Here is a 22,261-nt window from a genome sequence, read left to right on the forward strand (position 1 = left end):
TGTTTTTGCCCCTAGTGGTTCAACTCTACAATTGAAATCGTGACGTACAGGTACCTCTACGTCAACTCAAGGGAGTGGTTCGGTATGAAATACATACCCTTCTAGATCTGGAGGGTATCTGTGAGCTGCACGGTACCACATTAAGGTTTACTATAAAAGCAGGCAGTGCTTGACTTTGCCAGGAGTTCACCAGAGCTGAGTACCAGCACCGTACATTTTATACTGCTGTGGCATTTGTTTTCTACTGCACATAAATGTAAACAGTACCGCAACCAAAATTAATACCAGTACCTATTTCAGTCCAAGTCAACCACTGAAAGCAGGTGACAGTGCGCCTTACTTTGCCATGGTCTTGGTAAAGGAACGTGCCAATATACTGTATTTCGCACGCTGCTTCCGTGACTAGACTACTGACATTACACATTAAAGGCAGTTAAGGCACATTTCCTCATGACCAAATTCAACGTTTTTGCTTACTGTTTCATACACCTCTATGTTTTACGAAGAAAAAAACATGTTGGCTATGGGGATTATGCATTCGTAGCTACATCCATCGCAACAACAGTGACAATAATGGTGATTTGAACTCGTATTTTTTCCACTGGTTATGACTGATTGGTGGCGCAGTCCTCTAAAACAGTTGGCTCATAGTCCAATGGTTGTGAATTCTAATCCCACATTGGATACATATTATTATTTTCTCTCCTTTATATACAAAATTCATCCTGTGCCTAAACACTTCTAATTCTGAAAAGTGAAAGCATACCTGTGAGAAGAGTCACCCTGGTAGTAATTGTGGGTTTTTATACAGAACTCAAGACCAATCTGTGAGTTCATTTGACCATTGGAAAAAGAGCTACTGCGTAAAACACTGCAATGCGGACCGAATTGAGCACCTAATCTTTATTTTCAAGGTGATGATTGCACTTTTCTTCCAATCACAATACCGCAATAATGTGAGATTCCCGTGGGGGATTCGAATTTGCACCCCGCAAGTGGCATTTGATGTCAGGAACTCGGCACCTTACCACTGTAAACTAACCTAACTGTCCAGAGCCGTATTTGCTCATTATGCACATCATTTTATTATCAGAGCGTGGCGGTGGATTTATGGTAAACTTTAGTGAGAAAGTGTTGGGATCAGGTACAACTACGTTTACCCACCCCCAAAAATGAATATTTATGAGTAACCCACAACTTCTCATTTGAATGCATTTTTATTTTTAAGGGATTGGGCAAAGGGTGAAATTGTGGTTGAGAGTTACCCTTAAAACATAACACTAACTTTAACCCTATCCACACTCTTCATTCATATATGCATCCCAACCGTCAACCATTATTAGTATATCAGACAATATTTTGCAACATTATCTGAATAAAGAAAAAAAAGCATTTGAAATCGTCAGCTTTAAGATCAGAATGCTGATGTACTCCTCAAAACCAGGACAAGAGCGCCCCCATTGTGGGACATTCAGGTAATGGGCGACTGCTTTACTTCCGCACTATACTGAACAACAATATAAACATGTAACAATTTCAATGATTTTACTAAGTTACACTTCATAGAAGGAAATCAGTCCATTTAAATAAATAAATTAGACCCTAATCTATGGATTTCAACCCACTTGGGAGCCAGGCCCAGCCAATCAGAATGAGTTTTTCCCATAAAAGGTCTTCATTACAGACAGAGATACTCCTCAGCACCCCCTCCCTCTCCCTCCTCAGACGATCCCGCAGGTGAAGAAGCTGGATGTGGCGGTCCTGGGCTGGCGTGGTCTGCGGTTGTGAGGCCGGTTGCATGTAGTGCCAAATTCAATAAAAGGACGTTGGAGGCGGCTTATTACATTTACATTTTAGTCATTTAGCAGACGCTCTTATCCAGAGCGACTTACAGTAGTGAATGCATACATTTCATACATTTTTTTCAGTACTGGTCCCCCATGGGAATCAAACCCACAACCCTGCAAACACCATGCCCTACCAACTGAGCCACACAGGCTTATGGTAGAGAAATGAACATTCAATTCTCTGGCAACAGCTCGGTTGGACATTTCTGCATTCAGCATGCCAATTGCACACTCCCTCAAAACTTGAGACATCTGTGGCATTGTGTTGTGTGACAAAGCTGCACATTTTGGAGTGGCCTTTTATTATTCCCAGCACAAGGTGCACCTGTGTAATGATCATGCTGTATAATCAGCTTCTTGATATGCCACACCTTTCAGGTGGATGGATTGTCTTGGCAAAGGAGAAATGCTCACCCTACAGGGATGTAAACAATTTGCGCACAAAATGTGAGAAATAAGCTTTTTGTGTGTATGGAAAATATCTTGAGATCTTTTATTTCAGCTCATGGAAAATGGGACCAACACTTCTTTACATGTTGCGTTTGTATTTGTGTTCAGTATATATACTGTGTATCTTTATGATGCTGTGGAGTCCAGGGGGCAAGTAATGATCTGTGTGTTGAAAATTTGACATAATACCCTCTACCACCCTTTTGCAGAATAGTGTATACCTTAGGATCCACTGAATATCTTCAAATCAAAACCCATAAATTATAGTTCTTAAGGTTTTTTTTGCCAGTTTGGACATTGCTTTTTCAGGAGACATTTAGGTACACCTGATGATATGAACATCCATATATATTTAAACATGTCTTCCCTTTATTGCAGGTGATTCACATGACCAACAAAATTCAAAAGTTCAATTACGACACTCTCATTTATTGATAGGGACCATTGCAAATGGAGGTACAGTATCACTCAAAACCAAAATGCAATCAGATGTTTTTCTGTTACTGAGCACTAACTGTAAACAAAAACAGAGGACATCTTGAAAACTACAACTGACAACTACTTAGTGTTCAAGTGCTATGTGGGACACAACGCACTGTCTTCATTGAAGCCTATAAATAAGTTGTCCATATAGGATCCATATGATGGTGTTTCGCTCGCCACTCGTCCCTTTGTTCCCCTGTCATCGTTATGTCCATTGTGCTTGATGCAGTAAATGGAGTGTGGGAATACTGGAGAGGTAGATGGTCTCAAATGCTGTCCAACTTCTTCAGAATATATGGAGCTGTGGAGGCAGAGTAAATTATACAGAAATGTTAACTTTTGATTGAGACATTGTTTACAGTCAAAAGTGCTATTGAAGACTCCGGGGATGCTATCTAATGGCCATAAATTTTCATGCATAGTTGGCTCTCTTTCAAAAGAGCCATTTTTGGGGGTCACTACCTGCTGGATGATCTGTGTACATTCTCTGGTCTGAGTACTGACCAGTTGAGTGACACATGCATTACACAATATATTGTGAGATAATGTGCAAACCGAGAAGAATGTGAAGGCCGATACTTACTGGCTCTGAGAAGCGCAATATAGATTAAGAAATTGCGCACGGACGAGATGACGTCCTGTCGCATCTTTTTCTTCATCTCCTCTGGGTCCATTTTCGGCCCTAACCCCTCGAGTTTGAACATCTCGGCGTGGTCTGTGAAGGTTTTACACCCAACCCCTGCGCTGGTTGTGATTTTATGGCTGCAATTTCCCTACAAATTGGTGTTATGCTTGCTCTTTGGTTTGATTCTCAGTACCGGCGTGCTTGATGGCGGAAATGTGACTGTTTAAACCGGAAATTACGCTTGAAGAATTACTGTAAATGCAATGGCCGTAGAGGTACAAACTCTACGATAGGCGAAGGGCAAAACTACACAAATGTATTTATGAGGAATTTCTACCAACTCAAGATTTTCCAATTTTTCCAGTATAAGTCTGTTTAAAATATATATTTAGAGATGAATAACAATAAAAATAAAATATTATATTTTATGTTTGTTTTATATTATTGCTTATTAGGCTACAATATACTGTAATTCTAACTTGTCCCCCCCCCCCCCCCCCCCCACACACACACTTATATTAATACAGTAATATCATATTTATTGAATGTTTTAATGTTAATCATGATCTCCCTCGCTTTCAATCAAACTGGCGTTGTGAGGGGGTCTTCAAGACAGACCGAGAGGGAGCGAACAATGATGAATGTGAAGGAGAGGCTGAGAAAATAAAGGGAGGAGAAGACGAAGGGAGGGAGGGGATGGGTTATTTCTGAGCTCAGGGCCGGGGATTAAGCAGTCGAGAGCAATCCCAATACGATGACAGCATCCAGCCTAAACCCCCACGCGCCACACCGTCCGGACACGGATTCTACCGATTCTGACAAACTATTCTGTCTGCTCTCTCTCTTCAATCACTTAATTTGACCCTCCCGATCCACAACCCCGGTCTGTCTTTTTCTTTAGAACACGAGGTGAGTTAGTTTTTTCGTGATTTTATTCTCCTCTATATTGTAAAACTGTCTGTGGACGGATGCTGGAGGAGCCGGTGGGTATATGTTTCTGCGTGCACCTTGCATTGATTGCAAGAATCTGTTGCGATATTTTTCACATAGAAACAAAATATTGATTCTATTTGAAGGATTTGGACCTCATGCGGGTCCACGTGCCCCTGTTTCGGAGATGAGTAGAGAGATCTTAATCGGATTAGGACTATCGTACAAAAGACTGACCTTTTTTTTCTTTGTTTACGGGCTAATCTGGCAGGACTGCTGTCACCGATTATATCTCGGGTTAGTGTTGATCCTGGAGGGTGAACTATGAAATATGAACACAGCATTATACACAGATATATCTGAGGTATAACACATTTAAATATTTTATATCGATGTAGAGAAAATTGCATATGAATTAGGGGGACAACTATTGCGCGATGGGCTATTGTCATTCTATTCTGTGTTTCGTTTTATTGCATGCTGAGCAGCCCACTGTTACCCCATGCATTTGTGGCTATGGTCGTAGTTATTTAGGCATTCGTTCATACCTATCCTCATCCATCTAGGATACTCAACACATGCATTTTGCATGGATAATACGCAGCCAATGGAATTCTGTGCAACATGACATTTCTGTCACTTAATGCAAATGGCGATAGTAGAAATTGAATGAGAGTAGTAGATCCAGCGCTGATGACAGGTGTCTCTAGTGGTGGTGTAAAACGCCTTTATAGTAAATGGCCAATGTCTTGTTGTTATCAATGGGCGTCGACGAGGTGTTAAGAGAGACAGAAACAGCCTTATTCCTCATGCGCGTCTCTTTAGGTTTGTGAAAATGCGACGTTCATTCTGTTTTCGATGCGGTGACAAGCAAGAAGATCGCAACACAACCAGACCGAAACAATGCATTTAGCCTTTCTCGGTCCTTTATTTAATTCATGACATGATTTAATATGACCACTGATTATGATTGTATTTAGGCCAGACATGTGCTGTACCTAAACTGCACATGCTGCCCATGAGAGTATGTATTTAATGTCACAGAAAATGATCACTTACTATGTTCACATATAAATATGTAGGACTACCGCGTTCCTACACTCCCACACACCGACAAACATAGCCCACATTATCTCACACATGGACGGTTGTCGGTCTGGTCTTGTGCTGCCATATGGGCGTGACTCCTCAGTGTGTGTGATTGTGTGTGTGATTGTGCGCATGCGACACCATCTGTGTGTATGTGTTTGCAGGCACGTGCCCAGATAGAGCTTTAGGGGTGCTGGAGCACCTGTCCCTTTGCCCTCCTATGAAAAAAGTGCCCTTTTGAATGGTGGCATTTTTATTTCCAATTAATTACATTTTATTTTATTTTTAGTCTCTTTTCTCTCATGTAACTTTTTGAGCACCTGCCCCACATTGTGAGTGTGCACACTTGGTTGTATGAGCATAAGTGTGTGTGTGTGTGTGTGTTTTGCCTGTACTGCTATGCCAGTGCTGCAGGCGGTGTACATGATGACTTAGGGATGTATGGTAGAACATGTGATGGAGCTGTTGCCCTGAGTTCACCCAGCTACCAGAGCTGCTGCCCTGAGTTCACCCAGCCACCAGAGCTGTTGCCCTGAGTTCACCCAGCCACCAGAGCTGTTGCCCTGAGTTCACCCAGCCACCAGAGCTGTTGCCCTGAGTTCACCCAGCCACCAGAGCTGTTGCCCTGAGTTCACCCAGCCACCAGAGCTGTTGCTCTGAGTTCACCCAGCCACCAGAGCTGTTGCCCTGAGTTCACCCAGCCAACAGCGCTGTTGCTCTGAGTTCACCCAGCCACCAGAGCTGTTGCCCTGAGTTCACCCAGCCACCAGAGCTGTTGCCCTGAGTTCACCCAGCCACCAGAGCTGTTGCCCTGAGTTCACCCAGCCACCAGAGCTGTTGCTCTGAGTTCATCCAGCCACCAGAGCTGTTGCCCTGAGTTCACCCAGCCACCAGAGCTGTTGCCCTGAGTTCACCCAGCCACCAGAGCTGTTGCCCTGAGTTCACCCAGCCACCAGAGCTGTTGCCCTGAGTTCACCCAGCCACCAGAGCTGTTGCTCTGAGTTCACCCAGCCACCAGAGCTGTTGCCCTGACTTCACCCAGCCACCAGAGCTGTTGCCCTGAGTTCACCCAGCCACCAGAGCTGTTGCCCTGAGTTCACCCAGCCACCAGAGCTGTTGCCCTGAGTTCACCCAGCCACCAGAGCTGTTGCCCTGAGTTCACCCAGCCACCAGAGCTGTTGCCCTGAGTTCACCCAGCCACCAGAGCTGTTGCTCTGAGTTCACCCAGCCACCAGAGCTGTTGCTCTGAGTTCACCCAGCCACCAGAGCTGTTGCCCTGAGTTCACCCAGCCACCAGAGCTGTTGCCCTGAGTTCACCCAGCCACCAGAGCTGTTGCCCTGAGTTCACCCAGCCACCAGAGCTGTTGCCCTGAGTTCACCCAGCCACCAGAGCTGTTGCCCTGAGTTCATCCAGCCACCAGCGCTGTTGCTCTGAGTTCACCCAACCACCAGAGAAATGCAAGAGGAATGGCAGGACTTGCACATCAGGAAAGACTAGCTGTGTCCCTTCCTGCCTGCCTGCCTGTCTCCATGCCTAACTGCCTGTCCACCAAATGGCCTGCCTGCCTGTCTATCTGCCTACTTGCCTGCCTGTCTATCTGCCTAATTGCCTGCCTAACTGACTCCCTTCTTGCCTGTCTACCTGCCTAACTGCGTGCCTGCCTATCTATCTTCTTACTTGCATGCCTGCCTGCCTCTGCTCAACTGCCTCCCTCCGTCTGTCTGTCTGTCTGTCTGTCTGTCTGTCTGTCTGTCTGTCTGTCTGTCTGTCTGTCTGTCTGTCTGTCTGTCTGTCTGTCTGTCTGTCTGTCTGTCTGTCTGTCTGTCTGCCTGTCTGTCTGTCTGTCTGTCTGTCTGCCTGCCTGCCTGCCTGCCTGCCTTACTGAGTGTTCTTACTGCTCTCTCTTACCCTGGAGCCTCCACATCTAAAATTACAGCCTATTCCCTACATAGCACACAACTTTTTACCCAAGCCATATGGGCTAGGGGTCAAACGCAGTGCACTATGTGGGGAATAGGGTGTCATTTCATTTTGCCCCTTGTTGTCTCTAGGGCAGTTTGAGTTGTGTGCTGGTCAATCAATCACATGCATTTTATATCGCCCATTTCACATCAGCCAATGTCACAAAGTGCTATACAGAAACCCAGCCTAAAACTCCAAACAGCAAGCAATGCAGATGTAGAAGCACGGTGGCTAGTACAGTGAAAATACTTTCTTGCAAGAGGTTCAGAGAGAGAGAGAGAGAGAGAGAGCGATAGAAAGAGCGAGAGAGGAGAGAGAGAGAGAGAAAGAGTTGAAAACAGCAGATTTGGAACAAAGCAGCGTGTCCGGTGAAACAGTTTTCATAACCAACAGACAGGAGTCGTCAGGCCAACAGCAGGTCCGGGACAAGCTAGTTCCATAGCCGCAGGCAGAGAAGCAGAACTGGATCGGCAGCACGACCGGGTGGACTGGGGACAGAGACAGCTTGGAGTTGTCAGGCTAGGTAGTCCTGAGGCATGGTCAATGCAATCCCCGGATCCTTGGGACATCCCTACCCTAAACCCTAACCTTAATTTCGATCCTAACCTTAACCATAACCCTTACCTAACCTTAACCTTAACAACTATAATGGGGTAGGGACGTCCCAAGGATCCCATAGCATGGATCATGGTCCTAGGGCTCAGGTCCTACTGGTGGGGAGACAGATTGGTCTAACCAATTGGTCAGCCAATCGATCACCAGTCCAATCAATAATGGTGGTCATTAAGTCATTACTGTAGATCCATATTGTGCTGTGCCCCAGACACATTTTGGCAGCTAGTGACTGTCGGGTCATCAATAATTGTTTCTCCTAATGTAACAGTGTAGGTTCCGTCCCTCTCTTCGCCCCAACCCGGGCTCGAACCAGGGACCCTTGCACACATGAACAACTGACACCCCACGAAGCATCGTTACCCATCGCGCCACAAAAGCCGCGGCCCTTGCAACGCAAGGGGAAACCCTACTTCAAGTCTCAGAGCGAGTGACGTCACTGATTGAAATGCTATTAGCGCGCACCACCGCTAACTAACTAGCCATTTCACATCGGTTACACTAACACCAATCCATTTAATGGCTGGGCCTTTTGCCCCCCCAACAATTTGAATAGGAACGCGAGGTTGTATCATTTCAACCAAATTATATAAAAATAAAATCAGAACAATTTCCGAAATATGCATAAAAAAGATATAGTACGCTAGCAATGCTAGCACCCTAAATGAGCTTTCTCTTGATAATTTGCTCTTCTGAAGAGGAATGGAAGGGGTGGTTGTTTAAAGAAAATCAATGCCTACTCACAGCCAATCAGCCAGCAGCCTCTGGCAGCCAGCACTTCACTCATACCTACTGTTCCAATAGGAATTTCCACAGGCTCTGGAGAACCACCGGGCTCTGGAGAACCACCAGGCTCTGGAGAACCACTAGGCTCTGGAGAACCACCAGGCTCTGGAGAACCACCAGGCTCTGGAGAACCACTAGGCTCTGGAGAACCACCAGGCTCTGGAGAACCACCAGGCTCTGGAGAACCACCAGGCTCTGGAGAACAACCAGGCTCTGGAGAACCACCAGGCTCTGGAGAACCACTAGGCTCTGGAGAACCACCAGGCTCTGGAGAACCACCAGGCTCTGGAGAACCACCAGGCTCTGGAGAACCACTAGGCTCTGGAGAACAACCAGGCTCTGGAGAACCACCAGGCTCTGGAGAACCATCAGGCTCTGGAGAACCACTAGGCTCTGGAGAACAACCAGGCTCTGGAGAACCACCAGGCTCTGGAGAACAACCAGGCTCTGGAGAACCACCAGGCTCTGGAGAACCACCACCAATCAATCAAATGTATTTATAAAGCCCTTCTTACATCAGCTGATGTCACAATGTTCTGATCAGAAACCCAGCCTAAACCCCAAACAGCAAGCAATGCAGGTGTAGAAGCACGGTGGCTAGGAAAAACTCCCTAGAAAGCCGTAACCCAGGCTCTGGAGAACAACCAGACTATGGGTTGGCCAGGCTCTGGAGAACAACATGAGTGAGGCCTGGAAGACGAGGCTATGGGATGGCCAATGGACCAGCATTGGGACATACTGTACATGAAAAATCCACTCTAAATTGTAGAGTCCCTTCCAGACATAACAGCACCATGGTCTATGAACATGTAAAAAGTTCTGGTCTAGACATAGGAGAGGCAGAGGTCACTCATCCTAGATTTGCACAATCCCAAATCAACCCCTAGTTCCTATCCCTTGGCACTTGTGAAGGATTGGATAGGTGTAAGCAATATGGAGACAATTCCATCTCAGCTGTTGTCATATTGTTTAAAACCATTCTTTGAGATCACACCCTTATACAGGAAGGGCTTAAGCCGGGTTAAGGACAAGGGGTTGATTTGGACTGGAGTATGATTTCGATCCACCTACTAATGTCCCAATCTTTTCATCTTCTTCCCCAGACAGATAGTGACCCCAAGTACCCAGGTAGTCGTCTCTCTGACTCTGACCCGATCAAAACCCCAGATAACTGGAACACAGCAGACTATTCATCTTTCAGTGGCCTAGTATTTAATAGTGCATTGGGGACCTCAGTCTCCCCCTGGTTGCTGTTGCAAGGGGAGATGAAATGAGTGGTGCAGGGGCGGGTTCTGTCTTAATAATGCTAATGGAATGAGCTGACTGGGGGAACGCAGGACGGAACGGTAGATTTGATTAGGTCTGGAAGGGAACGGAGGAAGAGGGAACATCGCCAACCAAACAAACAATAATGCAACGGAGCGCTCCTGGGGAATAGACAACAGGAGTACACCATTACATTCATCATCATATATTACATTCATTCATTCATATATATTTTTTATATTCAGTAATATGATTTATTTGGTTGTTTGCACAGTTCTATGACTTTTTGTATGCATATTATTATATTATATAACACAACCATATAGTGTCTGGCTTTCTGTGTTGGTTTGTGTTGTTTTGTACTCTGCACAGCCCCTCTCCTGTTCTGGTCTGGTTTGGTCTGGTGTAACTCGGTGTCAGACTGAGGTCCTGAACAGATCTGTCTCCCGCTGTGCTCCTCCTCATGGGGTGCAGCTATACCTGGCGGGTGACTCAGGCCTACTGAGGGGGGTAGCCCAGTCAGGCAGAATTAGGCCTCAGACGTCAATAGCAGACAACTGGTTGATCCGCAAAAAGACCTGTTTTGTTGTCATAGGCCGAGGCCACATGCAGCCACACAGGGAATGGGTTTGGATTGGAACATATACCACTACTCTCCCGCATATAAAAACTGATTAAGGATTAAGGATAGGCTAGATAGGTTAATCAAGGTTTGTAAGGATTGGGATTTCTCCACTTTTAGGGATTATCTATTGTATTTAAGGTGGGTGGCATGCTTTGACTCAAGTCTGTTGTTCTCCAAAAAGAGGTTTGGTGAAGAGGACTCTTGATGTAGGCCTAGATTGTTGTACCGTTGCAGATGTATGCAGTTCAGAAACTACACAGAAGAGTTGTTTCCCTGCTTCCGTCTTTATGTCTACAATATGAATGACAGTGGTCTGTTGCAAATTCATTGCTAAATCCATTACTTAGCCGGCCGCGACTGGGGCGGCGCAACAATTGGCCCAGCGTCGTCCGGGTTAGGGGAGGGTTTGGCTGGCAGGGATGTCCTTGTCCCAACGTGCACTAGCGACTCCTGTGGCAGGCCGGGCGCTGTGCACACTGACACGGTCACCAGGTGCACGGTGTTTCCTCCGACACATTGGTGCGGCTGGCTTCCGGGTTAAGTGGGCATTGTGTCAAGAAGCAGTGCGGCTTGGTTGGGTTGTGTTTCGTGGATGCACGGCTCTCGACCTTCGCCTCTCCCGAGTCCGTACGGGAGTTGCAGCGATGAGACAAGACTGTAACTACCAATTGGATACCACAGAATTGGGGAGAAAACTGGGTAAAAAAAATATATATAAATATAATAATAATATAAAAATCCATTACTGCTGAGAACACCGACCATGCGATTAGGCCTTTCTGTCAGTCCCCATCATATCAGTCAATGGGAAAGGGCCTGGTGGAGGAGCTCCACTTGTGGGACCATCAGGAGAATAGGACAGGGCCTGGTTGTGCAGCACTACCTGTGGGACCCTCAGGAGTATAGGACAGGGCCTGGTGTAGGTGCTCCACATGTGGGACCCTCAGAAGGAGTTGTCAGGCGTTTCTGAAGAAACAGTGCCTTGCAAAAGTATTCACCCCCTTGGCATTTTTCCTATTTTGTTGCATTACAACCTGTAATTTAAAATCATTTTTATTTGGATTTCGTATAATGGGCATACACAAAATAGTCCAAAATTGGTGAAATTAAATGAAAAATAATATAAAAAATAAAAAACAGAAAAGTGGTGCATGCATATGTATTCACCCCCTTTGCAATGAAGCCCCTAAATAAGATCTGGTTCAACCAATTACCTTCAGAAGTCACATAATTACTTAAATAAAGTCCACCTGTGTGTAATCTAAGTGTCACATGATCTGTCACATGATCTCAGTATATATACACCTGTTCAGAAAGGCCCCAGAGTCTGCAACACCACTAAGGAAGGTGCACCACCAAGCAAGCAGCACTAAGAAGACCAAGGAGCTCTCCAAACAGGTCAGGGAAAAAGTTGTGAAGTACAGATCAGGCTTGGGTTGTAAGAAAATATCAAAAACTTTGAACATCACACGGAGCCCCATTAAATCCATTATTAAAAAATGGAAAGAATATGGCACCACAACAAACCTGCCAAAAGAGGGCCACCCACCAAAACTCATGGACCAGGCAAGGAGGGCATTAATCAGAGAGGCAACAAAGAGACGAAAGATAACCCTGAAGGAGCTGCAAAGCTCCACAGCGGAGATTGGAGTATCTTTCTATAGGACCACTTTAAGCCGAACAGTCCACAGAGCTGGGCTTTACGGAAGAGTGGCCAGAAAAAAAGCCATTGCTTAAAGAAGAAAATAAGCAAACACGTATTGGTGTTCGCCAAAAGGCATGTGGGAGACTTCCCCAACATATAGAAGAAGGTACTCTGGTCAGATGAGACTAAAATTGAGCTTTTTGGCCATCAAGGAAAACGCTATGTCTGGCGCAAACCAACACCTCTCATCACCCCGAGAATACCATCCCCACAGTGAAGCATGGTGGTGGCAGCATCATGCTGTTGGGATGTTTTTCATTGGCAGGGACTGGGAAACTGGTCAGAATTGAAGAAATGATGGCGCTAAATACAGGGAAATTCTTGACCAACTGAGCTACCAACTGTAGCTCAGTTGGTAGAGCATGGTGCTTACAACGCCAGGGTTGTGGGTTTGATTTCCACAGGGGGCCAGTATGTAAGAATATAATAAATATGTATCCACTCTACTGTAAGTTGCTCTGGATAAGAGTGTCTGCTAAATGACTAAAAATGTAAAAAATGGAAACCTTTTTTAGTCTCCAAGAGATTTGAGACTGGGACGGAGGTTCACCTTCCAGCAGGACAATGACCCGAAGCATACTGCTAAAGCAACACTCAAGTGGTTTAAGAAGAAACATTTAAATGTCTTGGAATGGCCTAGTCAAAGCCTAGACCTCAATCCAATTGAGAATCTGTGGTATGACTTAAAGATTACTGTACATCAGCGGAACCCATCCAACTTGAAGGAGCTGGAGCAGTTTTGCCTTGAAGAATGGGGGAAAATCCCAGTGGCTAAATGTGACAAGCTTACAGACACATACCAAGCGACTTGCAGCTGTAATTGCTGCAAAAGGTGGCTCTACAAAGTGTTGACTTTTGGGGGGGGTGTGAATAGTTCTGCACGCTCAAGTTTTCTGTTTTTTTTGTCTTATTTCTTGTTTGTTTTACAAGAAAAAATATTTAGCATCTGGTGGTAGGCATGTTGTGTAAATCAAATGACACAACCCCCCCCAAAATCTATTTTAATTCCAGGTTGTAAGGCAACAAAATAGGAAAAATGCCAAGGGGGGTGAATCCTTTCGCAAGCCACTGTAGATTTCTCCTGAACTGTACTGTCAGTTGGTCCGGTCGCGGCCTGGCTTGTCTTAGCATGCCTAATTGGATTTCAACTAGACTCTGTTTCCTGTCCAGCTATCAGTGCCTCCCCTTTAACACTACCTCTCAGAGAGAGGGAGACAGAGAGAGGATGGTGGAAGATAAACAGAGAGGTAGTGTCTCTGTGTGTGTGTTTGTTCATTCAAATCTGGAGGATAAGAGCTATAGAGTGTGTGACAAGAGATGCAGAGTGGCTTAGCAAACAGCAAAGCTCATCCAAAGTGATTGTTCCATGGTTGAGAGTGAGAGGAGAGTGATTTTAAGAGAGGGAAAGTCTAAGATGGTGAAAGTGTCAGAGAGAGAGAGAGAGACAAAGAGAGAGAGTGGTAGAGAGAGATACAGAGAGCGAAAGTGAGAGTGAAGGAAGGAAAGAAAGCTTGGACATTCTACAAGCTATACTAATGACGGTCAAGATGGTGAAAGTGACAAACCGTGAGAGACAAGGAGGAAGACAGACTTTAAGCAACTGTACTAATGACTTCTGTAGACAGTCATGATGGAGAGTAGCAGATAGATAGTGAGAGACAAAGAGAAAGATAGAAAGAAGGCCCAGAAAGCCCAGACAGACAGACAGACAGACAGACAGACAGACAGACAGACAGACAGACAGACAGACAGACAGACAGCCCAGACAGAGAGCACAGACATAAAGACAGGCTACGAGCTGTACCGATGAATTTTGTGGACAGCTTGGAGACATTTGTAAACAAAGTAGTCACGATTACTGTTGATTCAGAGCCAGATTAGGGGCAGACTTATTACCAGCCACAGACAGACAGACAGACAGGGAAATCCCGACATTGGCTCTAAAGTGGGGTAAAGTCTATGTACTGATCTCACATTATTACAAGACATTTACTCCAGTGGAAAAAACACCCCTGATTTTGTCCATTTCATCCGTTTTCCATGACGCTGCAGGGAAAGAACAGCATGCGATGAGTAGTGCAATAATGAATGTAGGTTTGTTTTATTATTTATTTAACGATTGACCATACATCAATGCCTGCCGCTGGGCTATGTTTGTACTGTATTTGCAGAGAAATGCTGTGCTGATCAGCTTTTTCTCCTCACAAAAACACTTACATCTAGCTGTTCTTTTCTCAACTCTTTCTACTTCTCTCTACGTCTACATCTCTCTCTCTCTCTCTCTCTCTCTCTCTCTCCGCCCCCTGTGCTGCTGCCCTCTTCACCCTCTTTAAAAATGCTCTCGCTCTTTCCCCCTCACTACAACCCCCTCCAATATCCTGTCCTTTTCTCTTTCTCCCCCTTGGCCAATTCTCTTTCCCCCTTTCTCTACCCCCTGCTCCCCCTTCTCTCTTTTTACTCTCCACAGTCCACCCCTCTGCACCTCCTGCACCCCCCTCTTTCTCTATTTCCTCTCCTCCTTCCATCGCTCCTCTGTGGGTGCATGTGTTGTCAGAGGAGGCTGGAGGAGATAGGAGGCCTAACTAGCTGCATTAGCTCTATGCATTATTCACGAAAGGGAAAGGGAAAGGGGGATAACTAGTCAGTTGTCCAACTGAATGTATTCAACTGAAATGTGTCTTCCGCATTTAACCCAACCCTTCTGAATCAGAGAGGTGCGGGGGGCTGCCTTAATCGACATCCACGTCTTCGGGAGCCCTGCAGTCTGTGTGGGTCTGGGTCATTTCCTATCTGCGCACTGGGGATCTCTGTGTCAGGGGACCGGGCCTGGTGAAAGAGCAGCATGTCAGGGACATTCAGGGAACAGGAGCCGCTGAATTGGGAATGACACTTGAGAGAACAGAGAGGCACTAAACAAGTTTTTAATTGTGTCTTTATTTTGATCACAGGAGGTTGATGGCATCTTAATTGGGAAGGACGGGCTCCTGGTAATGGCTGGAGCGGAATAGGTGGAATGGTATCAAATACATCAAACACACGGTTTCCATGTGTTTGATGCCATTCCATTAGCTCCATTCCAGACATTATTATAAACCGTCCCCCCTCAGCAGCCTCCACTGATTTCGATAAGGTGAAAATATTCAGACTCAGAACAATTATATTAGTGCACAAAGCTCGGTCTGAGCGTATTTGGGTCACAGAATGTTGCCCTACACTTCAGCCTCATCCACAGTTGATGTTTGTATAACGGCTGGTGCCGTTTTTTTGAGATCCTTGGCACCGCTCCTTTCAACTGCAGTGGAATTGTCTTTCCTCTTACAGCTTTTAAAAGGGGCCAGTTGGAACGGTCTCTGAACTGGGTTGATATGAAATTTTAATTCAAACAACCAGACAAAGCTAGAGTGCCTCTTCTCCAACACAACATCATGTGCTTTTCAGGCTACACTGCTTTGATTGGGGCAAGGATGCCTGGGGGTGGGGAGAACAGTGGGGGCCTCTATCATAAAACCACACTGGTTCTAACAGGAAGAAAAAGACTCTGCTTGTTCAGTAAACATTATGACACATACAGGACCAGTCAAAAGTTTGGACACACCTACTCATTCCAGGGTTTTTCTTTATTTTTACTATTTTCTACATTGTAGAATACTAGTGAAGACATCAAAACTATGAAATAACACATATGGAATCATGTAGTAACCAAAAAAGTGTTACACAAATCAAAGTATATTTTATATTTGAGATTCTTCAAAGTAGTCACCCTTTGCCTTGATGACAGCTTTGCACACGCTTGACATTCTCTCAACCAGCTTAATGAGGTAGTCACCGGGAATGCATTTCAATTAACAGATGTGCCTTGTTAAAAGTTAAATTGCAGAATTTCTTTCCTTCTTAATGCATTTGAGCCAATCAGTTGTGTTGTTACAAGGTAGGGGTGGTATACAGAAGAGAGTCCTATTTGGTAAAAGACCAAGTCCATATTATGGCAAGAACAGCTCAAATAAGCAAAGAGAAATGACAGTCCATCATTACTTTAAGACATGAAGGTCAGTCAATCCGGAAAATGTCAAGAACTTTGAAAGCTTCTTCCAAGTGCAGTCGCAAAAACCATCAAGTGCTGAAAAACCATCAAGCGATGAAACTGGCTCTCACGAGGACCACTACAGGAAAGGAAGACCCAGAGTTACCTCTGCTGCAGAGGATAAGTTCATTAGAGTTACCAGCCTCAGATATCGGAAATTAACTGCACCTCAGATTGCAGCCCAAATAAATGCTTCAGAGAGTTCAAGTAACAGATACATCTCAACATCAACTGTTCAGAGGAGACTGCGTGAATCAGGCCTTCATGGTCAAATTGCTGCAAGGAAACCACTACTAAAGGACACCAATAACAAGAAAGGACTTGCTTGGGCCAAGAAACATGAGCAATGGACATCAGACCGGTGGAAATGTGTCCTTTTGGGTCACATGCTTCCCACCGTGAAGCATGGAGGAAGAGGTGTGATGGCGTGGGAGTTCTTTGCTAGTGACACTGTCTGTGTTTTATTTAGAATTCAAGTGGGACTATCATTTGTTTTTCAACAGGAAAATGACCCAACACACCTCCAGGCTGTGTAAGGGCTATTTGACCACGAAGGAGAGTGATGGAGTGCTGCATCAGATGACCAGGTCTCCACAACCACCCGACCTCAACCCAATTGAGATGGTTTGGGATGAGTTGGACCGCAGAGTGAAGGGAAAGCAGCCAACAAGTGCTCAGCATATGTGGTAACTCCTTCAAGACTGTTGGAAAAGCATTCCAGGTGACTACCTCATGAAGCTGGTTGAGAGAATGCCAAGAGTGTGCAAAACTGTCATCAAGGCAAAGGGTGGCTACTTTGAAGAATCTAAAATCAAAAATATTTGTTTAACACTTTTGTGGTTACTACATGATTCCATATGTGTTATTTCATAGTTTTGATGTCTTCACTATTATTCTACAATGTAGAAAATAGTAAAAAATAAAGTAAAACCCTTGAATGAGTAGCTGTGTCCAAACTTTTGCTGGTACTGTATATGTTATGACGCCATAGCACTTTGGGTATATATCCACTCTTTGTGTTGTATCAGTTACCCCAGAATGTATCATTGTTTTGCATTATGAGGCAATGACAGTGTAACTGACTGATTTGTTGTTCCATTCTGCACAGGCGACTACCAGGATTACAAATTCTGATTGGTCCTGATGATCACAAGGGCCCTCTTCCACCTCTTGTCGGCCAATCCCGATGGGGCTCCGGAGCTGATGTCACAGATGGCCCGAGGATTTTCGTGTTCGGGAATCCAGAAGATACAAGCAATACCACGGTGAGTGAGTGACAGACAGACAGACAGACAGACAGACAGACAGACAGACAGACAGACAGACAGACAGACAGACAGACAGACAGACAGACAGACAGACAGACAGACAGACAGACAGACAGACAGACAGACAGACAGACAGACAGACAGACAGACAGTATCTGGTCATGGCACATTCACTAAACACTTGAGTCTGGTCTCAGTACTTTGAACTGGCTTCCTTATCTCATTCCTTAACTTCTACAATATATACAGTATTAATATATTAACATTATCATAACAATCTATATAGATGTAGGATCTTAATTGGATCACTTTTTGTTGCTGAGAATTCTCCTGCACAGCAGTAAATGCAAACTTGTAGTGTATCCAAGGTTTTAAAAGGCTTCTAAAGTTTGCAATTTCCACTTTAAATTTCAGAATTGATTTGACCAAACAAAAAATGTATCAACCCCTACAAAAATGTCCATTGATTATAATCCACATAATAATTCACATTTCCTGTTGCTGCAGGATTATTTTCCTGCTGTAGCAAACTGCCTCAAATTAAGATCCTACATCTGTATACTCCGATATGCAGATCACTGATGGAATATTTGAGAGAGTTTAAGGAGTGAGTAATGAGTTACAAAAGTGAATCGGACAATGGATTATGTATAGCCAAAATGCATAGGTCAAAAGGCAGTCTGCTAAGAGAGTTGGGGCAGCAGTGAACCCATTACCCAGTGATCCAGGTGATCATGTATTTATGGATTGTGTCTGCAGCAGCAAGAGAAAGTGTCACCGAAGATGACTTCCTGACTCGGCAAGGGCACAGGGAGCAGAGTGAAAATGTGTGTGTTTCTGTGTGTATTTGTGTGTTAGTGTGTGTGAGTGAGAGAGAGAGAGAGAGAGATGAAGAGACAGAGACAGGTCTCATCTGAGTCAGCACTGCAGCATGGATACACACACATTACAGAGACTTATGCACACACACACACTCATAAGTAGGTACTTGTCCATCTGCACATAGACTCACATACCCACACCTACACACACCTACACACACCTACACACACACACACACACACACACACACACACACACACACACACACACACACACACACACACACACACACACACACACACACACACACACACACACACACACACACACACACACACACACACACACACACACACACACACACACACACACACACCTGAACAGCTCTCAGTGTCCATCTCAGATTGATTGAACAGGTTTTGGTAATGTGTGGGACTCAGGAGAAGCTGGTCTTTCAGGCCCAGCTGTCAGAGACGAGTTACCCCTCATCCACATCAATCCGGATCAACGGGATGCCAAAGTAACACCCTGTCCAGGCCGGCTCAGAAAGAGGACATAATCCTCTTATAGACCCACAGCATTGGCTTCAATGAGGGCAACGCTAGAGGGCTAGCCTTAGCACCTTAGAAGATTCACTTCAATAGGGATAAAGTTAGTAGACTGGGCTAGCCTTACCTTAGCGCCTACGACCATTCATTCCAATGTGTAGGATGTTAGCGGCCTGGCATGGCGCCTGAGAGCATTCACTTCAATTTGTTAGCGGTCTAGCCATTAAGAGCTTTCAGTGTACTGAATGACTAAACGAGTCTGCTCACTCTACAGTTCCTGTCGCAAATATCTTTGTTTAACTGATACTCCATCCCTCTATTACTCAAGTAGATGAACGCAAACAGTCTGCAGTGCATCATTCAAAACCTGAATCAGTGAACAGTCTGATATTGCCAGCTAATCACTCTGATTGATAGAACATTCGCCTGCAGTTGGCAGTTACTTCCTGTTTAGCCAGTTCCTTTGTCATTGTGTGGCATGGCATGACAATAGAAAGACGTTGGCTGAAGCACAGGCACTCAAACAGACAGCCAGGCTATAGCACTCAGATGCTGTAGTTACTGAAGCAGAGCAAGCAGACTGGAGAGTCCTGAAACAGCCGGTCAGAGCGTGATAACGTCTTCTCTCTGAGCTCGAGGAAAGTTGACAGTGTTTTTGGTGGAGCTGATCAGCCTCAGCTGCAGATGGAGGTGATAGTAGAGGAGAAGCTTTGTGTATCGATCACTGGGCTTCAGCACCAAATCCATCATCGTTAGCCACTATTGAGGTCTCTCTCGCGCTTCTCTCTATTCAATTCAATTTCAATTTTCTCTCTCTCTCTCTCTCTATTCAATTCAATTTCTATTTTCTCTCTCTCTCTCTCTATTCAATTCAATTTCAATTTCCTCACTCTCCTGCTGTGCAGCATGCTAGCAGCAGGGTTGCAGGGGCTGTTCATTCACCTCACAGTATGATCCCATCCATTAATTACAGTGCTGATGGTCAACCTAGATCTTTTCTTTATTGAGTGCTAACGTTAGAGACAGTCAATAAAGCATGGATGTCAACAAATTAACAATGGACTGATTTGAATTAAGGTTGCAATTTAAATTCAGTTTACCCAGACGCTGTCTGTCTATTTTCAATTTTAGCATCGTACTGAACCCAGACGGAACCCAGACGGAACCCAGACTGTCAGAAACATCAGATAAAGCATGTCAGTGAATTATCAGAGGATGAATATGGCTGAGACGAGGAGGGCTATTGATTGGCTGTTGGGGAGGAAACAGTGTTGCGAGGTGGTGTTGGCCATGAGTTGTGGTCAGACTGAGCGAATGCTGAGCACACTTCTCTGGGATTTGATTAAAACATAACAAACCCCCTCCACTCTCCCTCCTCCTGTTTCTTTACCTCCCTTCATCCCTCGTTCCCAGCCACCCACATATCTGCATAAAGGGCAGGCTGAACAGAAAGTGCACTGCTGCAAAGTTGTCAGTGGCAATAAACACAGAGACAAGTAGTGTGTGTGTGTGTGGGTGTGTGTGCGTAGTGTGTGTGTGTGTTTGTTCCTTCTTAAATGTCCTAAAAGCGTGTCCTATAAGTGTGGTTGTCCTATGTGTCACATCTTGTTGAGTGTGACGTGTTTCGCCTTGTGAATGTAGAGTTGAAAACCCTTCTGACTCCCTCCTCACAAACAACACAAGATACAGATCTGTTACTAACATAATTCTAGTCCAACACAACACAAAGCTCTGTCTTCCATCCTTCTCTGGTTCCCATTTCAACAATACCTTTTTGTCTGTCTTTCCTTTCTGCTTCTGTGGCGTCAGGTAGCCTAGTCATATCAAATCAAATCAACGTTTATTTGTCATGTGCGCCCGAATACAACAGGTGTAGACCTTACAGTGAAATGCTTACTTACAGGCTCTAACCAATAGTGCAAAAAAGGTATTAGGTGAACAATAGGTAAGTAAAGAAATAAAAACAACAGTAAAAAGACACTGAAAAATAACAGTAGCGAGGCTATATACAGTAGCGAGGCTATATACAGACACCGGTTATTCAGGCTGATTGAGGTTGTATGTACAATGTGATATGGTTCCAAGTGACTATGCATATATGATGAACAGAGTAACAATAGCATAAAAGAGGGGTTGGCGGGTGGCAGGACACAATGCAGATAGCCCGGTTAGCCGATGTGCGGGAGCACTGATTGGTCAGGCCAATTGAGGTAGTATGTACATGAATGTGTAGTTAAAGTGAGTATGCATATATGATAAACAGAGAGTAGCAGCAGCGTAAAAGAGGGGTTGGGGGGGGGGGGGGGGCACACAATGCAAATAGTCCGGGTAGCCATTTGATTACCTGTTCAGGAGTCTTATGGCTTGGGGGTAACAACTGTTGAGAAGCCTTTTTGTCCTAGACCTGGCACTCCGGTTTCGCTTGCCATGCGGTAGTAGAGAGAACAGTTTATGACTGGGGTGGGGTGGGGTGGCTGGGGACAATTTTTAGGGCCTTCCTCTGACACTGCCTGGTGTAGAGGTCCTGGATGGCAGGCAGCTTAGCCCCAGTGATGTACTGGGCCGTACGCACCCTCTGTAGTGCCTTGTGGTCAGAGGCCGAGCAATTGCCGTACCAGGCAGTGATGCAACCAGTCAGGATGCTCTTGATGTTGCAGCTGTAGAACATTTTGAGGATCTGAGGACCCATGCCAAATCCTTTTAGATTCCTGAGGGGGAATATGCTTTGTCGTGCCCTCTTCACGACTGTCTTGGTGTGTTTGGACCATTCTAGTTTGTTGGTGATGTGGACACCGAGGAACTTGAAGCTCTCAACCTGCTCCACTACAGCCCCGTCGATGAGAATGGGGGCTTGCTTGGTCCTCCTTTTCCTGTAGTCCACAATCATCTCCTTAGTCTTGGTTACGTTGAGGGATAGGTTGTTATTCTGGCACCACCCGGCCAGGTCTCTGACCTCCTCCCTATAGGCTGTCTCGTCGTTATCGTGATCAAGCCTACCACTGTTGTGTTGTCTGCAAACTTAATGATGGTGTTGGAGTCGTGCTTGGCCATGCAGTCGTGCCTGGCCATGCAGTCGTGGGTGAATAGGGAGTACAGGAGGGGACTGAGCACGCACCCCTGGGGGGCTCCAGTGTTGAGGATCAGCGTGGCAGATGCATTGC

At 45.2% G+C, this 22,261-nt stretch overlaps 2 protein-coding genes across 3 annotated transcripts in view; one reads left to right on the forward strand and one right to left on the reverse strand.

Moving 5' to 3' along the window:
- Positions 1 to 2,705: 2,705 nt before the first annotated feature.
- On the reverse strand, positions 2,706 to 3,642 carry LOC106611697 (mitochondrial import receptor subunit TOM5 homolog). Its single transcript, XM_014212176.2, has 2 exons — positions 3,364 to 3,642; positions 2,706 to 3,081 (listed from the first exon to the last, which is right to left on the reverse strand). Exons 1-2 carry the CDS (start codon positions 3,482 to 3,484, stop codon positions 3,047 to 3,049), a joined length of 156 nt encoding a protein of 51 aa, XP_014067651.1. The 5' UTR covers positions 3,485 to 3,642; the 3' UTR covers positions 2,706 to 3,046.
- Positions 3,643 to 4,063: 421 nt separating this feature from the next.
- LOC106611696 (uncharacterized) overlaps positions 4,064 to 22,261 on the forward strand; it is a 35,513-nt gene continuing 17,315 nt past the window's right edge. Inside the window, exons 1-2 of one of the 2 annotated variants that reach the window (XM_014212174.3) lie at positions 4,064 to 4,314; positions 17,571 to 17,727. The gene's annotated coding sequence lies outside the window, so the exon portion shown is untranslated. The remainder of the gene's footprint in view (positions 4,315 to 17,570; positions 17,728 to 22,261) is intronic. The other variant, XM_014212175.3, reaches the window with a different exon arrangement.

The sequence above is a fragment of the Salmo salar genome, chromosome 09 (genome assembly GCF_965601325.2).
Source record: "Salmo salar chromosome 09, fSalSal1, whole genome shotgun sequence".
In the NCBI taxonomy this organism is placed as follows: Eukaryota; Metazoa; Chordata; class Actinopteri; order Salmoniformes; family Salmonidae; genus Salmo; species Salmo salar.

What these genes read in the sequence shown, in the direction of transcription:
- LOC106611697 (XM_014212176.2), bottom strand. Translation starts at nt 3,484, where the DNA reads ATGTTCAAACTCGAGGGGTTAGGGCCGAAAATGGACCCAGAGGAGATG. An exon ending in TATTGCGCTTCTCAGAGCCA is followed by an intron (nt 3,082 to 3,363) that starts GTAAGTATCGGC and finishes CTGCCTCCACAG; the next exon opens with CTCCATATATTCTGAAGAAG.